At 49.2% G+C, this 20,579-nt stretch overlaps 1 protein-coding gene across 3 annotated transcripts in view; it reads right to left on the bottom strand.

The window, feature by feature from the left end:
- Positions 1-1,538: 1,538 nt before the first annotated feature.
- The window catches only part of nbas (NBAS subunit of NRZ tethering complex), a 48,452-nt gene continuing 29,411 nt past the window's right edge, over positions 1,539-20,579 (bottom strand). For all 3 annotated transcript variants that reach the window (XM_088285924.1, XM_088285923.1, XM_088285925.1), the window contains 13 exons: positions 20,426-20,563; positions 17,221-17,444; positions 16,762-16,872; positions 16,349-16,596; positions 14,413-14,765; positions 12,807-13,028; positions 11,985-12,187; positions 11,450-11,539; positions 10,932-11,115; positions 6,374-6,513; positions 5,184-5,325; positions 4,131-4,256; positions 1,539-2,358 (listed from right to left, as the gene is read on the bottom strand). In XM_088285924.1, the coding sequence (XP_088142050.1) occupies positions 2,077-2,358; positions 4,131-4,256; positions 5,184-5,325; positions 6,374-6,513; positions 10,932-11,115; positions 11,450-11,539; positions 11,985-12,187; positions 12,807-13,028; positions 14,413-14,765; positions 16,349-16,596; positions 16,762-16,872; positions 17,221-17,444; positions 20,426-20,563 (2,463 nt within the window). In that variant the 3' untranslated portion in view covers positions 1,539-2,076. The remainder of the gene's footprint in view (positions 2,359-4,130; positions 4,257-5,183; positions 5,326-6,373; positions 6,514-10,931; positions 11,116-11,449; positions 11,540-11,984; positions 12,188-12,806; positions 13,029-14,412; positions 14,766-16,348; positions 16,597-16,761; positions 16,873-17,220; positions 17,445-20,425; positions 20,564-20,579) is intronic.

The raw sequence follows: 20,579 nt of genomic DNA, 5'->3' as shown, positions 1-20,579 counted from the left end.
ACCATGGCAACCAGAGCCACCCAAACGGACGCCGCGACGGGCGACGGCCGCTTGCTAACGCTCTCATTAGCGGCCTGCGACAAAAACTTCAACATTTTTTTTTTGTCCAATTACGACAAATCGGCGAGAGCGCACCGAGCACATTGACGTCGAAAGGCGGACTCGACCCTCAACTGATGGCCAGACAGTCGCAGGGCGCGCGCACGATGAACTAAAGTTTTGTTATTGGAAAATGATTCATGTCCTTTTCATTCATTTGAATATGAAAAGATGACGTGCGATACGAGTGTTTTGAGTTCCAATTAAAGTTGTACCTGCACGCGCGTGACTGGTTCACTGCAAACAGTTCAAAAAGTCAGCCGCGGTTACCATGGCAACAACCTCGATGCTGGTGACCAAGTTGCGAGCACACATTTGCGTCCATGTTTTTGTTCTTGTCCAAGCGGTTATTTGAAGGTGACAGCCTCGGTCGAAGCTTTTACTATTAGCGCGTAAGTGCGGTGGCGCGCGCGTGCACGTGGCTTGAAGTGCGCTTTGAACGCTTGTCAGCACGTCGCCTCTGATTGTGTTAGTTAAGATTCCAGATCGCTGCCCTCGGCGGCTCTCGCGTCTCCAACACACGCTCCAAAATCCGCGCACGTGCACGTGCGCGCGCGCGTCCTCCTCGGTGTTACTGGAAGGCCGTTGAAAAAGTGGTCACGATGGCAAAACGTGAGCATTTATTCCAAATCCTGCACCGACTCCAAAAGTTACAAAAAAAGTGTTGAGGAAAAAAGTGACGCTTCGATTTCGTTCCGATAAACGACAGAAAGAATTATTTCCAAATTCAGATTACTTTTCGAATGGCGTCTGTCGTGACGGCACATTTTCGAGGCACTTGCTCCAAAATCTTTTTGGGCCAAAAAAAAATAAATCCAAAGGCGATGTTTTTTGCTGCATGAATGAGCAGCACGATGAGCACCGATGCGGCATCAGCATCAAGGTGAACGTGCAACAAAAAAAGATGAACTCCGTTAATTAGAAGAAGCGCTTTGAAAGGCCAACGTAAACGGATTTTATAGGTTGGGGGGAAAAAAAGCCGCAATATCTCATGTTGCATTTTTATATTCCGCAGACATTTACAACCAAGGACAAGATTGGATTCTTTTTTTTTTTCTTCTAAACTGACGGTGAGAAAAGTCAAAGTAAAAGCTGAGACGCGTCTTTAATAGACGAGCGTTTAAAGACCTCAAATGTTTCCGTTTTAAAACGGAAAAAGTCGAGAATCAGCTTTTAAAAAAAAAAGGATCACGCACGACTTCCAGTGAAGCAAAATGACATTTTTGTCAAGAAAAAAAGGCAGTTTACTTCTCTGAATGCCAACGCGTCATTGGAAACGCCATAGACAGGCGAACAAAGAGCGACGGACATTTCAAATAATGCTCGCAGGCAAATATTCTTCCTCTTGTGAAAGTCATCTTTGCGTTTTGCATGACAGGATGATGATGATGCCCCCTGGTGGCCATGATGCAAAGATTCGGAGCAAAGAACATCAGGCATACGTGCGAGTTTTCTTTTTATTTCTTGCAGACGTCATCCGGTGAGAAAAACAACATTTTGTTTCGTGGCGTTGCCTTTTTTGTTAAATGACATTTCGGACTTGAAAGCCGGCATAGCGTGTTGTTTTTTTTTTTTGTAGCAAGATCGGAGTCACAATCTCATTATAATTGGCAGCAAAATGCGCTCATCTTGACGAGAGCAATTTTTTCCATCATCTAAAAAGTGTTCTTTTAATTGTCATCAAGCGACTAATTCTCCTTCCTGATGATTGGCTTTTGTTTGTGTTAGCTCATGTACGACACAGCTTGAAGCAAAAATTCCGCGCGGGAATTAATGTGACCTTATTATGACAATGGTGACAAGCGTGTTTTTTAATAACGGCGGGACAAAAAAAACAAAAAACAAAGACCGCTGAAGCTAATAATACTCGACAGTCATTTGCTAACGAGGTTTGTGGAGACTGCTAAGCGCTCGCCTTCCCGCCTGTTGATTCGGGACGCTTTAGTTTTTTTTCTCGCTAATTTGCAGCGTCGCACCTCACAGCCACTTGTTGAGGACGGCGAGCGCCGAGTTGAAGGTGAAGTGCGCCGGATGGGCGCCGCGGTGGGCCAGCAGCAGCGAGCCCGCCTCGGCCCCGCGGCCGGCCGCCACCAGCCGGCGCGCGGCCTCGTGGGCGCCGTGCCCGGCCTCCCGCCGCCGCGCCAGCATGTGGCGGCGCAGCAGCGGGTAGGCGGCCGACGACGAGCAGTCCACCAGCAGTCCGCCGTCCAGCAGCAGCGAGAACAGCTCGTCGTCGCACGCCGCCGCCGCCGCCTCCTCCTGCGGAAGGAGACAAAAAAAAAAAGCTTTGTTGAATTATTGGCTCCCGCTCAAACAGGAGCCGCGTTGTGGCCACAAGCCGCCGGCGCCACCGCCGCCGGCGCCGCGCGTTCCCCTGCTGGCCTCCCCTCAACTAAGAAGCACGCTCGCAGAAACACGGTCGGATTTCCACGCTGGCGCTTGCGCAGCGACTCGGAGCAAATCCACAAACACGTGTCGACGCGGGCGAACCGTGTCGTGTTTTGGTCGCGTCAGGCGTCGGCTTCCGGCGTGCACGCTGACGTCCCCGTCGGGGTATTTGTGGAGCGGAGCTCGCTCAATTATGCATGGCCAGCCCACGTCGGGCGAGTCGCTTTTCTTCCTCTTCACGAACAATTGCGCCTTCACGACACAAATAATGGATGCGCAAAAACGCTGCCAGGGGGTTTCATTTACTCAGCTGCAAATTTGTTGGTCAACCGCGTCAATGATAGATTCAAGTTGAGGGCAAGTGATGGTGCAAGCCAAAGAAATGGTTGAGCACAGAACAACTGGCTAATCACGTTCGCTCATCGTTAGCTCGCGAGACATCTGGCCGAGCGTTAGTTCGACTTCAGAGATGTCGGAAGTTCTCAAATGAAACGAGCGGAATTTCACAGACAAACTGCTCGAGATGTTCCACCCGCCCATAAAACAGAAATGATGTGCAGAAAATGATTTCTTAATTTTTTTCATTTGTGGTGTTCCACAAGGCTCCATATTGGGTCCATTGCACTTGACAAACGTGTGAAAATGTTTTTTTTTTTTCTCCAATTGGTTTTCTCTTATCTGGCAATAAAATGAGCCTGTGATAGTTCGAAGACTTTTTTCTTATGATTTTCAACTAAATTCCCAAGATGATTTCATGCTGTAATTGGTCGCCGCGGCGTATTTGGGTCACTTATGGAGAAGCAGCAGATGCTTGAGCAGTCGGCTGCGACGCACTCGGGCTCTTCGTTTCGCGCGTGCGTGTGTGTGTGTGTGTGTGTGTGATGCAAGATTTGCAGCCTGCAAACAGTGAGATTGACAGGCCAAGTGGAAAAAAATGTGACACAGCAGAGTGGGAATGGATACGAGGCGAGTTATCAGAAAGGAGCCTGAAATTTCTGCCGTCGTTTGTACAACATGACGACCTGTCATTTTTTTTTTTTTTCAGCGATCGGAAGCGGCATTGCGAACCGACAGGAAAGCCGACGAGGGAACGCGACACGTCGCGCGACGCCGGTCGAGCCAAATCGGGCACAAAGTCAACAAGGTGGCGGGCGGTCCCATTTGTCGGCAAAAGTTTGAGGAATTCCAGTGAGGCCGAAAAACATTTTGGGCGCTTTGCGGAAGGCGTCAGTCGTCGCCTGCCGCCGTTTTAATGACGCGCTAATCTTCACGAACGCAACTTAGTCTCGGCGCCATCTCGGGGGTCTCGCTTTTGTCAAGAAAATAAAGACGCGACGCCGGCGAGATAACGGCCGTCAGTCACGCCGAGCGGCGTTGTTGCCAAATGTTTATGTGCGCCGTGGCGGCCAATGAAAGCTCGCGGCTCATTTACGGAGATTTAAGAGAATTAAGAGTGACATTTTGCTAAGTCGGGGCTAATTCGCTTTGTTCGTTGCGGCGCGGGAAAAACAAAAGTGTCTTCATTGAAAATGTTGAGCATGCCGGTGGGAGGAAAAAAAAAAAAAACAAGGCCAATGAAGAACAATGCACCAAAAGGCAACGATTTTATCGATCATGCGCAGCGGCCGGCGAGGGCGACTCACCGCGTTCATGCCGTTGACGTGCTCCGCCGTCAGCTGCAGCAGCTCCACGTCGCCGCTCTCGGCCATCAGCTTGAGCGCGGACGGCCGACGGTCCGGCAGCAGCAGTTCGGCCACGCTTCGGATGCACTGCGAAGATGGAAAGTGGGCGGAGACTTGCGAGCGCAGCAATGAAGTGGAGGCAAAGCCAATCCAGTCAAAGCACAACACATCGGTCCAATTCCTTCCAGCGGCAGATGATTGCCAAATAAAATCAAAAGAATTTCAATGAAGTCGAGCAGCGAACAAAACGCACGACTTTATAATCAACATCAAATGAAGCAGCTCATGGCCTCGTCGAGCTAATACGTTAGCACGCTACAGACTTTCCATTATGTCGCCGACTAGCAGGCTCTCGCGGCCGCCCAATCGTGTTCAATTATTTGCCTTCATTGGAATCATCTCGCTTGACGAAAAAGCAAAGGAAATGTCATCAAAAGGACAGTGAAAGAAAAACGCACGGCGAATGGCCGCTGAGGTACATAAAGCCTTTAAGAAGGTCTCCAGCGCGCCTGAGCACATCGTGTGCCGCCGCCGCCGCCGCCAGTAATATACGGCTATTACAATGCAATATGACTCCTCTGCTCTGCTGGTTTCATTCTGCCGCATTCAAATTAAAGCGGAACACCGTACGAACACACACACACACACAGCAGACGTTCGCCTTTTCCAGCCGAACAACATTAGCGTTAAACTAATATCACAGTCAGCAGCTTCGGCTCGTGAATATGATTAGCGGGCCATCGCGTGTCGCCGCAGGTCAGCTAGCACCTCCGCTAGGTCATCCAAGAAGAAACGCTACACGCACACTTTTGCAGTCCTCCCTAAAAAAAACGTTCACATTTGTGTTCAATGCAAAAATGAACATTTTTGGGAACTGAATCCTCATCAATTCATGTCATATAGAAATTATGTCCTGTTTTTGAAATGTTGATTTATGGAGTTTGACCGATTAATGGAAAAAAAGAAGTTATATTTCCGCAAATATGGGTTGGCGTGACGTTGTAATCTGCAAACCTGCGGCGGCAGCTTGTGCTTGGTGTTGTAGAGGCCTCGCACCACGGTCACCACGTGCTGACCCGGGTCCACCGGCGGCGCCTCGCAGCGGGTCAGCATGGCCGATATCAGCAGAATCCAAGGGTTGCGCTCCGACGTGGCCCTGACACAAAAAGCGTGGGAAGGCGTCAGCAACACTTTGGTGGCAAACACGCAAAACCGTCACGTGGAGGATCAAAACACGGGCTGAGCCGCACGCATTAGCGCGGCTAACGGCGGCACAAACGCGCCTTCGCCGGCAGATGTTGTGGGCGGCGCTAATAAAGTCGCGCTAGCGTGTCGTGAATTCATTTGCGAGCGTCAACGTGTCAAATTACGGCCGCAAAAGTGAGTCCTAATTAAGCGGGAGGAACACGACATGATCACCCTCGCCAAGGACATTCAATTATTTATTTTTTGTTTGCGAGCAGGACAAGATGAAACGGAACAAAGTCATTTCCATAAAAGCCGTCACGTGTGACCAAAAGAGGCCAGAAAATTTTATGGAGCGGCTTCCCAAAATGATGCTCATCTTTTAACACCGTCGGAGCAATCATCCTAGTCGCAATTCTATAAAGCAGAAATGAAGACTTTAGGCAACTCGCTAATTGCGCTGGCGAAGTTTCTTTACTTTTATGCCGAGCGACAAACAGAATTCCACCACGAAACGAAAGTGAGGACGACCCGCAACGATGTCAAAAGTGACGTGAATGTCGGCACAAGTTGCCCGTCGATGGCACGGCCGATCGCCGAGTTGCACGTTGCCCCCCAAAAATTGTTCACAAAATGACCTTTGCACCCTCGCCATCGCTATCTTTTATTTAAAATCTAAATTGGAACTAAATTTATTTGGCAGCAACTCCATCATTCCTGCGGACGTTTCAATTTGTTTCCTGTCATGGACGGCAACTTGCGTTCGTCAAGTCGCTTTTTCAAGTCTCGGTCGGCTTGTCGGTGAAATTCAAGTGTCCGCTCATCTGCACTGATGAACGGACGCCACTAGATGGCAGCGTCGCCTCGCTTTGAGTTTCATGTCAGCGCAGCTTTTGCGTAGAAGATTTCTAAGCGTCGGGCAACACAAACGGCGAGATCATCCAAAAAATTGGAGTCGCCACCAAAATGCAAAACGAATCCAACAAATATTGGTTTGATTTTGGAAGACTTCGACTTACGCGTCTTCTTGCAGGACGGGCGGCCAAGCGTGCAGGAGCAAGACGAGCGTCTGGAAGTCGTCCCACTGGCGCGCCGCCGCCAAAAGCGCCGCAAAGAAGCGCGAGCGCTTTTCCTCGTCCTCCACGTCTTCAATCTGCACCTGGCGGAGCGACACGGCGATGTTGAAAAAAATCTCATTTTCAAATTTCATTTCCGTTTCCAAAAGTGAAGCATCGTTTGTCTTCACTTAAGGCTGAAGGCGGGCTTCATGTCCGGAGCGCACGCTGCTCTCACGGCTAATTAGCGCCTCCTCAGTGCGGCCTCGCTCTCCAAGAGCGCTCGCTCATTTAGCGTCACGTCGCTTTGGCTCCTTTTGGGAAAAAGAAAAAGTGACCGCCGGCGTGGGTCATTTATCTGCCAACTCCAAATGAACCAACATCAAGATGGCCGACGATCGCCGTCGAACTAAGCCAGCACGTTTGGAACGATACATTTGAAGAAGCTCGTCACCATTTTTTACATTTTTTTCTTTTCCCTTCAAATGACGACATTTTGACTTTTACCATCGTGTCTTCATTCTGATAAAATTGCAACATTTCTCTCGCAACCGATTGAGCTTCGTTTCCTATTTGGTTTTTTTTGCTGGAAATTTTCATTTCAGTGCAAGTGAGTGCACACATGAAAACAGAAAACAGTCGTGCATTTCCCCCATGAGAGAAACTGACATGACAGTATTTTTAAAGCACACACGCCCACGCCCACGCAAGCACCTGGACCGTAACAAAGTAAGCCAGTGGAGGTGGACACGCGCACAACACAACCCTGACACGCGCTTCAATAAACTCCAATGGAATGATTTCTTCCATATGTCGCCTTGACTACCTCCCCCAAGGCATCAAATCTTTGCTAAATAAACGCAGCGACACCCAAGCTGTCAGCTTCCTTTGAAATTGCCTCGCAGCGCCTCACTTTGAACATGAAATGCACGCACGGCAATGCTCACGTATACGTTGGCGCATTTCAAGGCGAGCTCATCGCTAACGCACTCATGAATGGCTTTGGTCATTTCGATGCGTTTTGTAATGTTAAAAAAATGGTTATTTATATCGACCGTTTGACGCTCGATGACATTCCTTCCAACTTGATACATTCAAAATATCCCACAGCGGCAATTGTTGGCACGGGTGTGCCACAGGGCTTTATCCCAGGGCCTCGTCACTTTCTCCCACGAGGCAATTTGTTTTTTCCCAGGAATTGTTACGACAAAACGACGACGCTAAGAATGGAGCAAAAGAAAAGCACGCACAGACGGCGAAAAGCGTCTCGGTGCGTCAGTGCACGTATTTAAACGAGGCAATTGGCGGAAAAAAATTGCTCACCTTTATGCAAATGAGCCTCACTGCTAAACAACGTCTAATTCACCAACGCCGTTTTGAAAAAAAAAAAGCACATTACGTCTTGTTGAAATGCAAACTAAAGTGCTGAGGACAGAAAACGAAGAAAAGATTCAGTGTCTCGCTGGCCTTTATTCTATTTTTTTTTTTTGGGGTCCGAGCACTAATTTGGCGCGTACCCCGAGGATGTGCAGCATTGTGTCGTGTTAAACGAGCAAAGTGGGATGAAAGTGCGCATGCTAATGAGGCGGCCGGCAGAATTAAAAGGCGGAATATAAAATCAAGACGGCCGTTTTATTGTCGGAGATGGAGTTGGGACAAATGAAGAAGAATTAATGAGGGTGATCGACGCCCAATTCATCGCTGGCTTAATTGCAGGTTGCGAGACAAAACGAGCACGACCGTGTCATGACTTGAAATAATTCCCCATCGTTGCACAATATTACGCCTCGTGCGGACTTTTGACTCGTGTGGTGAACGGAGTCGAATTGCAGAGTCTTTTTTTTTTTCAGAATAAAATGCGTGTTCGATGCCTTTTGACGCAACAAGCGAGCGCTCATGCCGACGAGGCGCTTCCGTTTCTTATTGGCGGCGGCCACCAACGCTTGTCCAAGCGCAAGTTCCTTTTAGCCACGAGAAAAAAAATGTCTCGTCATGTCCAGAGTGGAGAGCATTTTCAGAAATATCTCAGAATCACTTTGCAGTCTTTCAACGTTGCGTGAAGAGTCGAGCTTGAGCATCTCCGGAAAGTTGAGGCCATTACGTTCTTTACTTGTCCTTGACCCACACGGGCGAGCGAGGAGGCCCCATTTGGGCTTGTCGGTGTGTATCGGCGGCGCCGTCTTGGGCTTTCCTGCCGGCTCATCAATATTCATCCACCCGCTGCGGCTAATGTCCCGAGCGGCGGGCGGGAATCAAGTTGTAGAGGTCGTGCACTTTGCACGAGATAAAGAGAACGGGTGGGGCGATGTCGAGAATTGAAACGAAGAAAAAAAAAAAAGTGCCGATAAGAGACCAAAATGAGAGGCAAACACGAGAAGGGCAAAAAAGGGGGCGGCGCCATCTTGAACGCGCACGACGTGGCCTCGTGCGCGCGCACGCTGGGCAGCGCGTCTCCTGCAGTCGACTTTTCACTCGAGCGACACCCACCAATGCAAAAATCTTTTTGCTCAACTTTAAAAAAGAAATACAATTTTAAGAGAACTTTCTGACGGGAAAACGTGCGAGAGGATCAAGATTCAGCAGCTAAAATATATTTTGAGATTGGCAAGCAGACTGCGCCGTCCTTCATCATGCATTCGGCCTTCCAGGGAGGGGCGGGCTGTGCTCGTCCCATGAATATTCCATCAGTGAGAAAAAAAAAACGCTCCGAGCTCCGGTTTGGTTTGCTGGACCGACGGACGACGGACGGACGACGGACGGATTCAACTTTGCATGTCGGCGACTCGTACGACAAAACGCGACGCTCGCCGCAAGCAGCCGCAGGTCGTCGAGAGCCCCGAACGTTCTTCCCACTCGGATGTTTTCACCGACAAAACTCAAAACGACGATGCCACCGCGACCTTTGACCTGCGGAGAGCGCCATTTGAGTCTTCATCCTGCCGGCCAGGAAGAAATCTCGTTGGTGGCTCCGATTCTTTCATAAACTTCAATTTGAGTCGCGCACGACAGCAAGTTTGGCTCAGAACGTTTTTGTCGATGTTGTTTTAATCAAATGAAAATTGCAAATGAAAATGAAATCCTCCTTGGGGGAGGTCATTATGCAAATCCGTCCTTTCAGGCGCGCTTGCAGAATTTACATTCATGTCACTTTTGGAGCACAAACCAAATCAAAGTAAATTGTTTGCAAGGAGAGCAAAAGGCCACACGTGTCGCACGCTAAAGATGAACGCGCGCGCGGCGCTCCCGTCTTGACAGGAGTGACATTTTAACTGCCGCTGCTTATGACTAATCACTCCGGACCGAGTCACAAAATCTATGCGAGGCTTGACCGCGCCGCGAGCGAAATGCTAAATGTCGACGACTCGTTTTGCATCCGAGTGGATCCTTGAAAAGACGTCGCTCATTTTTGTCAAAACCCTCAAATTAATTGCTAACCTTTTTTTTTTTTGGATGAGTCGCTACTTTGGTGAGCTCACTCTAAAAAATTATTTTTCTAATGAACTTAATTAGCTTGCTAACTATTTCACGCGTTGACGAACTGAATGTGTCGCTTTGTTAGCTAGCTAACGTTCGTAGCCAACGCGCTAGCTAGCGTGACCCGACTTGAAGGGTCGTTTTTTTGCAAGAAAAAAAAAAAAAGGTTTGTTTTGTACAAAACGATGCAAGGTGGGGAAAATTGAGCCAATTGATGAAGGAACCTTTTTTTTTTTATTATGTTTTTAGAGTTGACCGTGTGCTGAGCAACCATTTTGATGGCTACGAAGATTTTTCATGGAGGGACTCTGGGAACATCTTCGAAGCACGCTTTGGCCTGAGTCAAAAAAAAAAAAGAAATCCACTCAAGTGCACAAACGTTATACATTAAACCTTTCAAATGTGTCTGCGTGCACATTCAAAGACCTTTAAAAGTCAAAAAAAGATTAATTAACTGCTCCCTTTGGCTGTTCACTTCCTCTGCGGTGCACGTTTGTGTGTGTGTGTTTGTTTGAGTGCCCAGCAGCTACAGCGAATGAGACTACACACACACACACACACGCACACACACACGCACACCCCCACACCTGTCTACTGCTGCCAAGTGCTCGTTTGCACACAAATTCAGCACTCATACTGAGTCAAAAAAAGAGACGGAATGGCCGAACTATTCAAAGTGATATTCAAGAGAACATTGTCAACAAAAGTTGAGCTCACAACCGTTTCACAAATGCAAATTTTCTGTCGACGTGGGTGCGTTACCAACTTCATCCCGCAAAAAAAAATAAATAATGTTTTGCTTGGAACGTCATTTAGGTGAGGACAAAAGTGAAATCTGAGCTGGTTCAAGAAACAATTTGCTGTACGCTCGTTCAAGTCATATCGGCACGTTGAGACTTAAAGCAAAATAAAGTTTGTTCTCCAGGTTTCAGATCGGAACTTCGTCGAAGCAAAAATGTGCTTTTTAATTGTATATTGAAATAATGACTTTGCGAGATTTTGTCTGATTTATTTTCTCTTCATCTTTGTGTGTGTGTGTGTGTGTTACCTGCGTGTGCTTGAGCACGGCTTGCGTCCTGTAGAGCAGCAAAAGTCGCAAGTCAGCGTCGCGCATGCTGAAGTTGCTCTCCAGGATCTGCAGCACGGCGATGCGAGGACGCACCGGCAGCGACGGGTTGCCGCAGAACGGTCGCAGCCATGCCAGCAGGTCGTCCGAGCTCACTTCGCCGTCGCTGAAAAAGTTAAATGACACTTGTCATAATTAACAAATGCAACTCATTTTCTAGCAAATTCAAAAACTAGCGAGCTCATCTAAAATTGACAGAACTCGTTTGGCAGTTGACAAACTAAAACTACCGAAGAACAATTTTTGTCGAACTTGTTAGCTAGCCAAAAGGAAATTTTTTTTTTTTTTTGTGGGGTTGAAACCTTTCAGCAAATATTTCTTTCATGCACGACAAGCATAAAAATAAACAAACCGTCTCGGACAGCGTCAATCGAAAGGAAGCAGGTTGTTGTTGCCGTTTGGTGTGTGTGAGTGTGTGTGTGTGTGCGTGCACGACGCACCCCGCCTGCACGCTGCAGTGCACAGCTGCCGTCATGGCCTCGAGCATACCGAGGGCTTCTGTGTGGTTTGTCGGGACGTCAGGGTCGCAGCTGAAAGAAAAGAAATTCATAAATCACACACACGCACACACAAAGCAGAAAAGTGAGGAGAAAAAGAAAAAAATGAAAAAAGATGGGGATGGGCTTACATAAGAGCTCATTAAGATAAGAAGACGCCTGTCGAGGGGGGACAAGCACTCAGGAGGGGGAAAAAAAAAAAAACAAATCAAAGGCTTTACTCTCAGGGACACAATTCAGATGAAATCCTCTGCAAGCAAATTGATGTTTTACAAAAAAAAAAGAAATTTTGCTATTTTCAGCGGCTCATCACGCTTGTTGTAGGATCGCTCGTCACTAGTCGCTAAATTGTTCGTGTTTGGTGACCAAACGAGTCCGTCACTAAATCATCTCGCGTTTGCTGGCGCCGACGGAAGCCCAAAAAACTAAAACGGGTCTGGCCGAGTGGACTCGGAAGCAAAACGTCATCGCAGGTTACCTGAGCGCCGCCACCACCTCGGCCACGCCGTCCCGCAGCACACTTTGGAGCGACAGGTCGGGGGGGCCCACGGCCACGCGCAGGAGCTGGCGGATGCGCGGGAGAGGCTGGCCGTCCGTCGCCATGGTGACCGCCAAATCGTGGACCTTGGCCCTCTCGGAGCGCGACAGATCGTAAAGTCGAGCGTAGCCCCGCAGCCGCTCCTGCGATGGAGAACAAAAAAAAAAAAAGCAAAATGAGCAACGTTGCGTCCGAAAAGGCGAGCCGCTTAATCCGGGATGCGCGTCCGAAACAAAAAAGGGACAATTTGATGGTGGAGTGAGGCCACAACGGCTTCTGAGCAGCCTCACATTGTGTGCGCACGCGGAAAACATCTTGTTTTGCAAATTCAAAGGAGCATGCGTGGAAGCAGCAATAAAAAAAAAAAAAAAGAAAATAGAAAAGGAGAATCGTGGGTTAAACGTGATTCACGTGCATAGCGTGGGAGGAGGAAATGACCGTCTTTTACTCGTATCTCACCGTTGCATAGCAACACTCGCCAAATCATAACCTCCCTTCTCGAGTGCGCACACACGCTCAGCGACGGGGAGGTGACAGCGGGAGAAGTTTGTGAAAATGTGGCCAAATGTCGTCCAGACGAGACATTGGCATGCGGACAGCAACGCGCCTTGAGATGCAAGTTCAATTTGGACCTGGACCGAGCTCACCTCTCAAAACACGCAAACATGCAGAAGCCATTAATCCGTTCCAGGCGACCAAAAAAACTTTTGTTTTTGTGATTTTTGCGTGTTTTGTCGCCACGTGACCAAAGACGACGTCTACCTGCTCGCTGTCTCGCAGCGACGCGATCAAGTCGTCGCTCAGCGTCTCCAGGTGAGCTTGCCAATGGCACAGGAGCGCCAGCGCCTCGTCCAAAGTCACGGCGGCCTCTGGCGCGCCTTCACGCTCGACGGCCGCATCCGCTCGCTTCTTGCTCTTGGCCGACAGCTGCCGCAGGCTTTTGGAGGCTCGCCGGAGAATCTCCGAGCGCGACGGGATGCTCAGCTGGAGACGGACGGGGAGCAAAGGGCATGAATGAAGACGAGATCGCGCGTGGAAGTAAACACATTGTCGATGAAGCGGCACAGAACTCAGTTGACTGGAGCGGCTTTCGAGCGCCTCGTTGCTCGCCCGTTACGATGAGGAAGGAGGGAGCGTGGATATCGTTAAACATGTCGTCGCTCGCTACGTGTCAGCAGACAAAGTTGTCAAGCCTTAGAAGGTTGACAGTTGAGTAGGGCGTGTCCTCATTCAGTGGCCACGCCCACAGCACCTGACAATGGCGACGACGGCTTCATTTATTACCACTTGGCCTTTTTTTAAATTTTTTTTTTTGTTTTTAAATGATTGAAATTTTGCAGGGTTGGCAACAACACGCTTCTCCGTGATGTCAAATTTGCAGGATGTTGATTTCAGGACATTTCGGCCACTTTAAGCAGCAAGTACAAACCAACTGTGAGCAATAATGTGTGCGCATGCGTGCGAATGTGTGCGAGTGTTTAGACGATGGCGACCAGCAGGTGTGATTGATTGAATCCGGTGTGAGCAAGTTAACGATTCAATCGGAAAGGAGCAAAGGAGCCGGCCTTTCGCTGCTGGGAGGCTTCATTCAATTGCAACGAAACGGACTGATGGGGTCAATTCATTTTACAACCAAAATGATACATTTTCAAGAACACTATATATATATATATATATATATATATAATTATTTTGCAGCAATTTGTAGAATATGCGCAAGTGTCATCTCATCTGTTGCATGGCGGGGGAGTGAGCGACCATTTTTTTTTTTTCCATGATCGTTCCATCTCTTTCGCTCGCATCGCTCAGTGCGCGGCGGGCTTCAAGGTGTCGAGTGGATGAGTAAGCGTCGTAAAGCTTAACTTCAAGCTGAAGGTTAAACATGAAAACGGCTTTCTCGGCGATGAATCATCAGAAAATGCCAAAAGAAAGTGACAACGACAAAAAAAAAAAAAAAGAAAACACATTGCATCATGTACATAAGGTCCAGTGGGCGGCCAGCTGTGCCCTTGCCCCGTGGCCTTGTGGGAAATGGAGCCATCCATCATGTGTGGGCAGTGGGGGGGGGCAGAAGGGAGCCAATGTTCCCCCTCCTCCCCCGCCCCCCTCGGTGTTGATGGAGAAAAAGCATGACAGCAGGTTTCAGGGAGATAAAGTGCATGTTAAAGAGCGCACGGGGAGCGCCGCAGAACCCGCTGGGTGCTCCACTTTAATTGGCGTGGAAAGCGGGGGGGGGGGGGGGCAGCAATGAGCTTACTCAAGGGGGGGTTGAGTGGGGGGCATGAAAGGAGAACGGAAGATTGGGAAAAAAATGCTGGCGAGCGGAGAGAAACAGGAGGACGAATTGCATCAGCGCTGAACGGATTACTTGCGTGACGGCCTCGGCGGAGAAGGTGATGTCATCCAGGAAGTGGACGGCGTGGACGGGAAGGAGCCTGTCCAGGTACTTGGCGCAGGTGTCGTAGGCGTGCAGGTAGTCGTTCTGGTTGACAGGCGCTCGCTTGAGCAGCTGGGCGTCGCCCTTCCAGAACAACTTGCGCAGCCAGGTGGCGTGGACCTCGCTGGGGGACAACGTCGCCCCCCGGTGGCCGCCGTCGCCGTCGCGCCGCGGCAGCAGATGGGCCAGTTTAGAGACGGACAACACGTTCTGACTGCTCAGAACCGGTTCGAGAGCCGCCAGCGGGTTCTGAGATTCGTCCGTCAGCTGTCGGTAGTTCAGGCCTGCCACCAAAAAAACAAAACAAAACAACGTTCGCCATGTCGACGTCATCGCGTTTGCACATTTGGAAGGAACGGTGGACAAAAAGCAGTTGAAGAAAGATTCAAAACACCAATAATTGCTCTTAAAAACGATGTTTTTGTCATATCGATGATTTCAAAGCATTTTGAAAATGTTTTCCAAAATCTTGACATATATAATATTTCCAGGAAATGAAGCTCATGCGAAATTATTTGAATCAATCCCTTTTTCAAGCTTCATGAAGTTTATCAAGAGCAAATGTTGTGGCGTTGCATCATGCGTGTTGTAAAGCAGACAAGACGCATTAGTGAGGCAGCCTGTCTGAGCTTGAAATATTCAACAGTGGCCCACCCGCCCGCCGGTGGGACGCAGATGCACACACGTGCGCACGCACACACCAAACGGTGACAAACACGCACGCAATCCCAGACAGACACTTGAGCTGCAACGAAGACGAGCGAGAGGAGCTTGCTCTCATAGCTCATCCCGCCCACTCGCACTCAACCGGTCGTCTAGATCATACTGTGAGCAAAATTGCACGGCGAAACGGCGCCGAATGTGCGCTTTGCTTTCTTGTCATTCCATTCAGTAGATCATTTCCATTTCATACACAAGACTTCCTCCGCGTCCGCCCAGAAATTCAAACGCATTAGATGCATTTTTCATGACAGCAGGTATCGCACTTTAAGGCAGGGCTGATGAATTCTGCCTGGCAACCAACAGCCAATCAAATGTCCAGTTGCTTGATGATAACAAATTGGAGTGTAGATGGACAAATGCTTGAAAAAAAATTTAATTAAACCTTTCAAACTCAAAGAATAAAATAAAATAAAAATGATCAAACTATCTTTTAAACTATTTAATTTTTCTAAAATGAGCTGTTAAAATGTAAACAGCAAATTCTTTTTTTTTTTTTTTTTTTTTTTTTTTTTTTTTAAAAGTCCCCAAAAAATAAAAGTGTCTCATGGAAAGCGAAAACCATAAAGCGCAGCTCCACTCTGACATAATGACGAGGTGAAAAAAGCTCAGCAAGCCGGCAACGGCGTGCGTGCGCATGAGCCGGCAACATATGTGCAACGCGGCGGTGTCATCGCGCAGCAGACGGCGCAAGCGAGGCGTGAAAACCTCGCTGACCTTTGCGCAACGTCCTCAGAGACGAGTGGCCGCACGTCAACTGGAAACTTTTTGCGCACTCGAGCGCTAACAAAGCCAAAGGGGCTCACAAACCACCTTGTGGAGGAAGGACAATGACCAGTGGTGAGCGGTCAGGGCAAGCAAGGCAACACAAATTGGAATATTTGTTCCATCGCATCGCATTCATTTACATTCTTTTCGATTCAATCTGTGCTTTTTTTAAAAAAAAATTTTTTATGTCCAATCCAATTTCAGCTCGTGCGTTGCCATGACAACGTAATCTGCCCACAGCCTTCACACGGAGTCGTACTGCCCAAGCGCTGGCCCTCAAAGGTGACATCATTTCACGCCGTTCAAAGCAAAACGGGTCGCAGCCACGTTCGGATCGCCAATTTTCGGTGAAGTGCCGACGGAATTCCTTCCGACTCACCGCTGGCCACGGCACGAAGCTTCTTGAGTAGCTTGACGTGACCGTCGGGCGCGATGGCGGCGGCGTCCGGCCGGCAGCCGGCGGCGTCCAGCAGCGTGTAGTAGTAGAGTAGACGGGCGAGGTCGTCGGCGTCCACGCTGGGCAGCACGTACTTGCTCATGTGGGCGTAAAAGGCGTGCGGGTCGCTCTGAAGCGACGCAAACAGGCCCAGCGACTCGCTGCGACATTCCACGTCCTTGGTGGACAGGCTGGAGAGAAGAAAAAAAAAAAAAAGGCATCGGAATGGCGCACATCATCAGAAGGATTTGTGAAAAGGAAAAAGACTTCCTTTGCCTTCTTGTGACTTTTGCTTTCATGTTGCTAAGTGAAACGATTCATCAGCCACGTGTGTGCGTGTGTGTGTGTGTGTGCACCCGCTGTCTGTGAAGAGGAACTCCAGATGAGTCATGTGGACCTCCCACAGAGGAACACGGTAGCGCTTAGCCAGCGACAGCGAGATGGCGTACACGGCGTCATCTAAGGTCCTGCAAACACGCAGTGAGGGAAAATAATGAGCACTCATTAGTGCCACACACACACACACACACACGCACGCGTGCAAACGCATACTCTGCAATAATCACATCCTGTCAAAAGTCACACCTTCAAAATAAAGAACGTGCTAAGAGTTTGTTGGGCCGCATGCTGGCAGATTTCATTTCCCTTTTCAGGCACGGAAACGTTTTGAGTGTCTTTAAAGCGAGCAGGCGAGTTGCTTTGAGATGCGGCGTTAGTCATAAAAGTTTGTGTAAAAGTTCGAAACGCCTCAAATGCTTTTGAGTCCGACTTTGTGAAAGGCAAAAAACGCGAGCGGATGTTGGCGTGCGACTCACTCGGCCAGGCCGAGGATGGTCTCCTTCTTGTAGTCGGGGTCGGAGCTGAAGCGCTGCACGTCCACGCCGCGGCCAAGCGACCGCAGCACCTGCGCCTGCGTGTAGTCGCTCAGACGTTCGTTGTACGCCAGCAGCTCCGAAATCAGCGTCTGCAAATCCTCGGGCCAGCCCGAGTACACCGACACGTGCCGGGTGACCAGTCGGATCAGCTCCTTCGGGTCGGCCTGCGGACGGAGGAGGAGGAGGGAGTCGGTTATTCTCATTCTTTTTCCGATTTTTGAGGCGTAATGGAGAGTGAAGTTCGATTTTTTTTTTTAAAACAGTATCTTGTGTTATTTGCATTTTTTTCTTGCGGCCATGTAGCATAAAAGAACGAGTGTCGCATGCTGTCATTTGAAGACAAAAGGAAATTAGGTGCACAGAGGCAGCCGGAGGTGCGCACCATTTGTGGAGCAAGTGGCCCTTTGGCTTATCGCTAAGACGCACGCATGCTCACGCTCAACCGGACAAGTTGCTCGCTTTTCTGCTGCCTTTCACTGAAAAACTAACGATGCCATTTTCTTTCTTCTTTTGCGCCCAAAATGGCTTCCGGGAAAGCCGGGACGGCGACCGGACGAATGCATGTCGGCGTCGCTTGTTTAATTTGGCTGCCAGGAAGACATCAAGTGCGGCGGCGGAAGGCAATTCAATCCGGCCGCCTCGCTCGCTCTGCGGCGGGCTCGGAAAATGGAGCGAGCCGACTTAACGGCCGGCGTGGAAATTGGACGGCGGGAACACGGTGTCGGCTCCTCCTTGGTAATTCGCAGCAGTTCATGTTGAGTCGCTCGCTGTGGGGCCGAGCGGATGAGGCGGTCGACTGCTTCTCGCTATTTGCGGAACATTTTATGATCTCATGAGCGGCGTTTGCTGGCAAAAAAAGAAATTGAGCAAAGGAAGGAAGAGAAGAGGAAAAACTCAGCTCGGACACGTCCTCCTGCAATCTTCTTAACTTTGTGGATTCATTCCAATGCAATTTTGTCGCTTTTCCGGCGACGGCGGTGAAGACGAGCCGCTCGGACGACGCAAACGTACGATTGCTGACTTGGAGGCCAACGTTTGATCACCTCAAACGAGCGGCGAGTTTAAATCCGGTGGCGGGCGGCGCGTCATGATTTTAACGAGCCGCTTAGCTCATTACGACTCATCGTCTAAACAGCAGCTCGTCTCAATCGGGAAAAAGCGGCAACGTTGAGGGCGCCTTCGGAAAGAAAAAAAATCCATCCGATGAAGCCTTCCGATTTCCAAGATGGATTTTTTGTGACCGTGGATCGGTCAGCAGCGTAAACGTGTCGCGTTCCAAAAGCTTGTTGAGGTCGGACGTTGGCAGTCATCGAGCTTGTCGTGCTTTTCCAACGATGGCGACTCCAACGACCGACGTTGGGCCCGGCGATGCGCCACTCGCACAGTCGATGGCAAACGCAAACAAACGGCTGCTTTCGATCGCTTTCATTATTGGCGCGAAACTTTCCACTGGCGGGAGTCAGAACGGATTTCCATTGAATGAGAACAACACGACGGCGTGACCAACGTGGCCTTTCAACAAGGGTGTGTCGACTTTTGAGAAAACCCCGACTCGGACGTTTACATTTTACGGAGGCAAAAGCGAGACGAGCACAAACGAGAGTTGGAAGGTTCAAGCCAGCCGATGCGGGTGATTTATTTGCGTGACGCGATTCCCGCGGCTGCATTCCATTAGTCGTGATGATCGATCGTCGGCAGCCAGAAAGAGAAATGGCCAGGTGAGGAAAGTTCTCTCTTCGCGCCGCGCAATCGACCGAGGGCGAGTTGTTGGACGTCACGAAAGATATTAGGCGGCGTGCCACAAAAAGCGGCCATTTTGAAAAGTCACCAACCGAGTCCGGTTGAAAATTCTTTGAAAAAATATTTGACACACATTTTGCATCACTGGAAATAAAATGTATTTGTTAAAAAAAAATGACATTGCTACATGAACATGTTCCTTAAATATTCTCATCATTTCATTGTCGTCATCTTCATTGTTAATAATGAAAATGTCAAAAATCGTATTTGTGTTTTATTCAAATTTCTTTTTCCTGACCTCATTTTATCGACTCGGCGGCCATTTAAATATGCGGCGGCGTATTCTGCAGCGTATTGCCAATATTTTGTTCAGCTCGCACGGACGGCTAAAAGCAGCACGGCGGAATTCTGCTCAGTTTCTCTCTGTCCGTTTAATATCGCCTCATGTCTCGTGTAGCGAGAAAACAAAAACCAAAAAAAAAACATGCTGTTGATTTGGAAGGCTGGAAAATGAAAATAAAAATAAAAAACAAATCAAACACCTCGAGTCGGTCCTCGGAGAATGCCGGCGCTATTTGCAACTAAATGACTTGAGCGCCTCGAGCGTTTGGGGTCTTATTGGGGCGGCGATGTAACGATGCGATTGAGACCAAAGAATTCAGCCAGTGTGTTAATGCGCACTTGACGCCACTGCCACACAAACAAAACACACAAATGGAAACGTGCAGCGCACACCGACAAGATCAGCTGACAGCTTTGCAAATTGGTTTCAAATCAGATCAGTTCAGGAGGATTTTGCAAGCGGGTTAAAACGTGCAATCTGGATCAGATCTGGATTCAACAACTCGCTCCAAATCATTTTCAACAATTTGTCTGATTTTAGTCTGACCGTTAGCGAGATTTGAAATCGAGTATTTTCTGCAAGCCTCGGGCTCATCGCTCACGAAACTTGATCCCGTTTGGCACGATAATGAAATAAATGAATTCTCAATCTGGATTCAAATCGGTTGCACTTAACACACATTTGAAATTTTCGTGAAAGCGGTTTATTTGGATTTCCAATTCAGTTTCTGTGCCGATTTTTCTGAAGACGACGTGACAAGCTAATTAGCATCCGATGCAAGGCGTTAACTTGCTGCCGAGTTTGCTCTCGGGATCAAATCTGGATCGACTTTTGTTTGCAGCGCCGAGGCAACGCGATCGCCAGCCGGGAGCCGCTTAGTCACCCGAGCTGGCCTCTTCTTCCACCTGCCCATCTTTCAATCCAACATGTTGCCTCTCGGGAGGCCCCCGAAAATGACCCCCCCCCCCCCCACACACACACACACCCTTGCTACCCATTCAAGCAAAAAGGTCACGACCATTTCTGCAAACATTTGCCGACGACACGGGCACGCTGGCAGACCTGGTAGAGCGCGTGTCGCTTGTCCCCGAAGCAAGGCAGCAGGCGGCTGTAGATCTGCAGCGAATAATAGTAAGCGGCCAGCTGGAGGGACAAGGCCGAGTGGCGCTGCTGCTCAAAACACCGGTTGGCATCCAGCACCTGCAGAGGAAACCAC

The sequence above is a fragment of the Idiotropiscis lumnitzeri genome, chromosome 21, assembly GCF_059441095.1.
Source record: "Idiotropiscis lumnitzeri isolate Australia: NSW breed Sydney's pygmy pipehorse chromosome 21, RoL_Ilum_1.0, whole genome shotgun sequence".
Lineage (NCBI taxonomy): Eukaryota > Metazoa > Chordata > Actinopteri > Syngnathiformes > Syngnathidae > Idiotropiscis > Idiotropiscis lumnitzeri.
The sequence above is the reverse complement of the archived record's forward strand: the minus strand, read 5'-3'. Positions and strand labels throughout refer to the sequence as shown.